The sequence below is a fragment of the Bactrocera latifrons genome, unplaced genomic scaffold, assembly GCF_001853355.1.
Source record: "Bactrocera latifrons isolate USDA-ARS-PBARC rearing strain unplaced genomic scaffold, ASM185335v1 scaffold_586, whole genome shotgun sequence".
In the NCBI taxonomy this organism is placed as follows: domain Eukaryota; kingdom Metazoa; phylum Arthropoda; class Insecta; order Diptera; family Tephritidae; genus Bactrocera; species Bactrocera latifrons.
The window spans coordinates 104,166-111,271 of NW_017537252.1; the positions used below are offsets into that span (position 1 = coordinate 104,166).

At 39.1% G+C, this 7,106-nt stretch overlaps 1 protein-coding gene across 1 annotated transcript; it reads right to left on the bottom strand.

Moving 5' to 3' along the window:
* Positions 1–449: 449 nt before the first annotated feature.
* Positions 450–6,763, bottom strand: LOC108974734 (polycomb protein PHO; the record flags this gene model as incomplete). Its single annotated transcript, XM_018942750.1, is given in 4 exon segments — positions 450–641; positions 696–815; positions 5,311–6,549; positions 6,607–6,763. Coding segments are annotated over 4 exon segments (1,655 nt in total), but the record flags the coding sequence as incomplete, so codon positions are not given.
* Positions 6,764–7,106: the final 343 nt, after the last annotated feature.

Genomic DNA, 7,106 nt, shown 5'->3' on the forward strand with positions numbered 1-7,106 from the left:
TACTACCTCTTTTGGAAATAAATGCAATACTGAACTAAAAAAATACAGCTTTTTAATTCACACACAATTTCTATTTCTTTTTCATACATACATGTCATGTTGAAAAATTGCTTAATATGTAAATATTCCAGGTAATTAGAGAAATGCTCAGTAAAACTTTATAAATTTTAAGAGGCATATTCATACAATTCAAACGGCTTGTTAATATTACATACAAATTATTATTCAATTAAATGATTATGGTCATTTCAGACAGTTAGTAAGGTAACCTATTTAAAATAAATTTATAAAGTTATTAACAAAGCACAGAATATTTCATTCAAATCATTCATACAAAAAATGGTTCATGCTAAAATAAATAATATTAAAATAAGACAGCGACATCTTCTATGGAATACCTCTTATTTTCATAGAGATTTAGTAAAGATGTTTACATTAAATGATTTCTGTTAGAAAAAACAGTATGTATTGGTTTGCTTGTTTTTATGATGTGAAAAATATATTAATCAGTGTAAACAACGTACGAGGAGTTGGAATCAATTTCGTTCATTTCAACTTTTATAAGATTTTGAGTAGCCAACTGCGCTGGGCTGCTGGAATCATTATTAATATTACTGCAATTACCACCGAGAGAACTTCGCCTATAATATGATGAGGAAATAATTAAATGAAGGTATACTAAAAAATATATTTACTTAGTTTTAGCGTGTGTTAAAATATGTGATTTCAAGTTTGTAGACTGCGCAAACTTTTTATTACAACCATCGAAAGGGCAAACGTATGGTCGATCGCCCGTATGAATTCGCACATGGGTTCTGTAAAACAAAAACGCAAAACAATACATGTATTTACAAGTTTATTTATTAATGTGAGAAAATGAAGAATGATGTATAATTTTATTTACTTTCGGTCTATATTGATATTAACAGACTGTCCACTCTTATTTTTACTAAAGTATGGAAAAATATTGGTTTTTCAATTACTCGAAATTTGACGATTTGTAGGCCTCGTAACAAAAAGTATGGCCCGTTTGAAAACATAATGGAAGTGTCTTACAAGCACAACATAACAGTCTGTAAACTATATAGTATATAATCAGCACAACGAACTGAATCAAATTAGCCATGTCAGTTCGTTTGTCTGTCTGTATATGTAACTAGTCACTCGGTGTTTTATATATCGATCTAAAATTTTGCAATGGCCTTTTCTAGTAAACAGCTGCTGTCAGGTACATTACTATCGGATGAATGTACCGTACTAGTTGATGTTGTTGTTGTTGTGTTAACGGTTTCTCAATCCTGGCTACATTGGTAGGGGTTATCTGTATTGTCATCGACGTCATCTAACGGGAGGCTCATAAAACGTGCTGTTTCGACGGGGTCGGACCAAAGGGAGGAAAGTGTTAGATGAGTGGGGTTTGCATGCAAAGACGTGGCCAGTATCACACGCGGACTCGTGCAGGACATATATTGGGGATGTCAGGGTAAATTCTGGATAAGTAGGAGTTTAACCTGCTATAATATAAAGAACGAAGTTGCGCTAGGGTCACTCGCGTTTCTGGCGGCAACTGGAGCTCTTCGTCTGCGATAGGTGGTGATTTGACTCCAAAAACGCCATTCACGGGAAGAGAGTCGGTGAAGGTGTTGATGGCTCCACTGTGAATGGCGGTCAGTACCTGTCGAAAGCCAGTTGCGTCCGAAGTCCGGTCGGCGTACTGTACGACGTCGTCGACGCAGTCAAGGAAAAACGTTTTGATGCTCCTAGGAGACGGTTACGTTCCAAGCAGGGGACTGCAAGGGTGATTTCCACGGAAACATCCCAGCAGGAACTACTTGAAGAGAAGTTCATTATGCTTCTTAACTGAGAGAAGTAGTGTCTCACTATGTAGGTGTTCAATGGGAAACATCAAGAGGCATCCCGTCGTGGTCCGGAGTGCATTATTTTGACAGATCTGGAGTTTCCTCATCTGCGCACCGCTGCATCTAGGCCACCATATTGGTTCTGCGTAGTTGAGGACCGGCTGACCGATTGCCTTATATATTGCCAACAACGTTTCTTTGTCTTTTCCCCATGTGCTGCCGGCTAGCGACTTGAGGATTTTGTTGCGGCTCTGTACCTTGGCGATAATCGCGGTCGTATGTGTAGAGAAGGAGCATAGACTGTCGAAGGTGATACTTACAATCTTAGGGTTATTAACAGTCGGAATTTTGACGCCGTCGAGTGCAATATTAAGTTCCAGTCTATACTCCTTCGTCCAGTTCGTGAAAATGGTCGCTGTGGATTTGGTAGGGGAAAGTTGGAGGTTCCGTGCAGTGAGGAAACGAGAAAGGTCGGAGAGGTAGTTGTTACCTTCGAACACACGCTATCGATTCCATTGCCCGACGTCAATATCATACAGTCATCAGCGTACGAGGTTATGGAAACCCCCTCTGGTGGTTGCGGAGTTTTGAGATGTAGAAATTAAACAGTAGCGGGAGAGGACACCACCCTGCGGAATCCCGTGTTTAATTCTTCTCAGTTTAGAGGTTGCGCCTCGAAATAGTACGGATGACTGAGGACCGCTCAGATAATTCATGGTCCACCTCTTGAGCCCTGGAGGAAGCGTGGTTTTCTCAATGTCCTGCAGTTCATGGTCCACCTCTTCAGTCCTGCAGTAGCTTTGTGTGGTTGACCGTGTCAAAAGCTTTTGATAGGTCCAACGATATGAGGATCGTTTACTTACAGGGTGGTTTCTGGTTGATGCCACGAACTATCTGAGCGTTTATGACGCTAAGTGCTGCGCACTTATCGGAATTCATGATAGTGGCTGGCTAGGCTCAGGTGGTGAGTGCAGGTCGGGAGTAGCAAGGCCTCAAGTGTCTAACACTACTGGGGAGAGGAGAGTTATCGGACGATAGGATTCCCCTGTGTTGGCGGGTTTCCTACGTTTCAGAAGTGGGACCACTCTTCCGACTTTCGACACTTCGGGTATTTAAAGAGGGGTCAGCGACAGGTCCTCTACCTTGGTGAAATAGCTTCCTCTCGTCGAGCCTAGATGTTTTAGCATGAGCATGTTCATTCCGTCAGAGCCAGTGGATTTAGAAGATTTTGATTTGTTGACATTCTGAACCTTTTCATCGGTGAAAGTTAGTGGCGCGCAGTCGTTCGGCAGTTTTCACAGCCGTCGGTTAACACATCGCTTTGTCTACCGAAGAGTGCAGAGTAAACTGCCGGCTAAAATATCTCGCGCACTTCTTCGAGTCCGAAGAGGAATGACCATTGAATTGAACTTCAATTCGGTCATCATGTCTCTTCGGATTAGATAAAGCTTTGACAGTGTGGGTGCTATGTTACTTGCTTGACCGTGGAGGTCCTCTGTTGGCCAATAGGGGTGAGTGGCGGCGCGGCGCGCTAACTATTGCAGATTGCACCGCCGTAGAGGCTAGTGTCGCAGTATTGCGTAGACAGCATAGGGCCACGTAACTCATGGTCCACTCCCTGTGAGTCTTAAGGCTTGAGCAAGTCTTAAGATGGCTACATCCATTGCACGTATTACGACCTGACCGTGGTTGCGTTTGGATGGACGTGGTTGGATCGCTGAAAAAACACCCCTTGGTCGCAAGAAATCCTAGTCAATTCCGGTGCGTAGAACCACCTGTAGTGCGGAATAGTAGCATACCACGCTTCGCTCGCTTTATGTTCTCAACGATATCATTTATGGTGATAACAATATAATGGAATAGTTAAATTGGTAATCTACATTTTTTATTGACATCGTAAATCACTTAAGGAATAGTACATACATAAATATGTATGATGTAAGAACATCTTCACAGTCACTGCATCTGCATCATATATCGTTACACATATACGTTTCTTGTTATAATGAATAACAGTGCAGGAGTAGGGCAAAAGAGAGCGCGTCTCACGCCTTAATGTTTTGTCCAAAATTCATCGAATGTAATTGCAAAATCGAAGGCTAAAACCCAGATACTACACGTAAGAAAATACAGACTTGATAGTTCCTTTTAAATATTGCATTGTTCTTTGCAATGCTTCAGCAATATTTGACTGCTATTATGCACATCTCACATATATAGCATGTATATGTAAACAAAAACCCCTGTACCCTGCCAGTAGCTGTGTGATTTTAGTTTGCACTAAAAAAATTAAATATTCTTACATGAACACATGCTTATGTTTGGAAATATATTTTTTTATTTATGAATTGTTGTGACTTTTAACATAAAACGATAGAAAGTAACCTATGCCCGTCCCGAGGTTCTAAGCTACCTCATCACCAATTTTCAGCCAAATCCGTTCAGACATTCTTGAGTTATAAATACAAACCGAAAGTGCGAAATCGAAAGGCCCTCGTTGGGACCTTCTTCATTACTAAAAGGTTATCCGTACATATTTTTACGTCTTCCGTGCTGTGGTTCGGGCATTTCTCTTTTATATATAAGATAGTTCATATACCAATTGACCGATCAAAGTTCAGTACTTGTTTGTACATTTTTTATAGTTAAAAAGATATATTCTCGAAAATCATACAGATTATTACCCGAGCCTACGGTTTCGAAGAAATCATAGCACTATAACATATAGCTTCTAAGCACTAAGTTCTTGTAAGTAATCTTTTGTACATCGTCTTCCAATAGGGATGACGAAATCACGTTGCGGCCATGTGCGTCAAATTTTGTAAGGGTTGCCATTTCATTATTTTCTTTCTCTTTGGTAGAATGCTTGGTAATGATCTAAGAATATTTCGCAAATTTAAGTTATCCGAAAAATAAATTTTTCAGGTCAATTCATTCGTCAACCAAGAAAATTATCGCTATTGGGATGAGTCTAATCTCCGTGTGGTTAAGGTAACGCAATTGTATTCACAAAAATGTACCGTATGGTGCAAAATGTGGTATGGCGGCATCATCGGGTGTGAGCACCTTGAGGCAGGAAATGCCGTAACCATTTGATGAAATCGACGCGAACTATCTTTAATTCAAACAAGACGGTGCGTAGCTTAATGTTTCACGTCTATATGTGGACACTTTGTGGGAAAGTTTGGTGAATAAAGAATCTTTGGATTTAACGCCTATAAATTATTTTCTCTGGAGGTATGTTAAAGCAAGAGCTCGAAGAACTCCAAGCCGAAATGCTGAGCGATTTTTCTTGGTTTCATTTAAGGTGGCAAATTCGGTTCGATACCTTAATCATCATCAGCTAACTGAATTATATTGATTATTATGAACAACCCTTATGTTAACAAAATTATTACAATATTGTGCAACATATTGAAAAAAATAATATATTTGCAAAATCACTATTTACCTTAAATTAAAATCCAACGAGAAACGCTTTCCACAACCTTCAAATGTGCACTGAAATGGCTTTTCTCCAGTATGTACCAGCTGATGGCGCTTCAGTTTTGAACTTTCAACAAAAGCTTTTCCACACTCGGCACAGACATGAACACGCGGGCCGTGTGTATGCAAATGTTTACGCATTGCTGAATTATCACGAAAAAACTTGTAGCATCCTTTTTGAGGGCAAGCAATACGTTTTTCGCCAGGGCCATTGCAATTACTTTCTGATGCCGCTGTATTAATTTTGTTACTATAGCTTAAAGGCGGTGGTGAAGTTGAAACAACTTGTGGATTTTGTTGCACGACAACACTTACTGGCAAAGCATTTGATAAGCTGCCACTATTCATACTAGTCATGGTAATAACAGCGGTATTGGCAGGATGAATAAGTGGTGCGGCCAATACACCTGCTCGCGAAACTGGCAAAACTACATTTTTGGCATTTTCTTCATTTGACGTGACATAAGGGTCGGTCTTATTATTTGCTACAGTCTTTTTACATCTTAATTTATTGTCTACGTTGCTAGGTCCAGCATATTCAGATAACTGCGGATGAGGAGATGTATCTAACCCTATTATTGTGGATGAATTTGTGCCACATCTATCATTTGCAGGATTTGACGCATCTCCAGAATCGACTGTATTCCGAACTAAAACTTGGGAGGAGTGCAGCTCGTGCTGCTGTATGATTAGTTGCCTATGCAATAAGTGCTCTTGTTGGAAATCATTGCTATTGATAGTAGACACAAGTCCCTGTACAGGATCAGGAATGTCACAGTCTTCATCCACTTCTTGTTCCTCACAAGATATAAAATCTTGATAATCTGCCTCATGATCTGGATTTGAAATGTCGTCGTCGGAATTACCGGAAGCCCACATTGTTACACTAAATTCCCCTTCCATCGTTTTTATTTGCACTTGCTTCTGTTCCCAACGACGTGGTTTAGCAGGTTCCTCCATTATTTCTACAGGTTTGTAGCCTATAGTATTACAAGTACTTGTGGTTACCCCGCCAGCGGAATGCAATTGTGGCAGTTCATATTTATTAATGTACTTTTGACGTTGATTAAATAATGCCACATTGTTCCTAAATTCACCTTTATGATTTTCATTACCATGTTGTGCACCAATCGTACTCATTTGGTCACCTACATTACTGCTCAATGTAAGTGGGTTGAGTTGCTTAATTACAGGCTCTCGTTTCCTAAAAATGTACTTACTATTATTTAACAAAAAATCTATGGTTATAAAATAATCTTACCGTGTAGATATTACTGTTAGTGGGCTAGGAGTTGCAATCATTGGTACAGTTGATTCCGCAAACAGATTACTATTTAAAGAGTGGTCGTTTGCAGTTTTCTTATGATTATTGGGCAGGTGGGAATCAGAATGTATCACTATACTTTCACTTTTAAATACTAGAAAATTAAAATAAGAACATAATTCATTTAACCACATTTTTTTAAATAAAAATATTACAATCATGTATGTAATTAAAATATTAAAATTAAATTCAATTCAGATACAATACGGTTGCCTAAATTTAACTATATTATATATATTAAATCAGTGATACAAAATCAAAACGGTTTGGAATATTAAAGAAATTCTTTATTCCTGTAAAAGTATATTCGATGTCATGATGTATGGAATTAAATTTCTGATTTCGACGGTTTTCAAGCATAAATCGGCCGATACTGTAGCAATTTCACATTCGATAATCATCACTGGCTTGTTAGCATAGACCATAGACTTGACGTA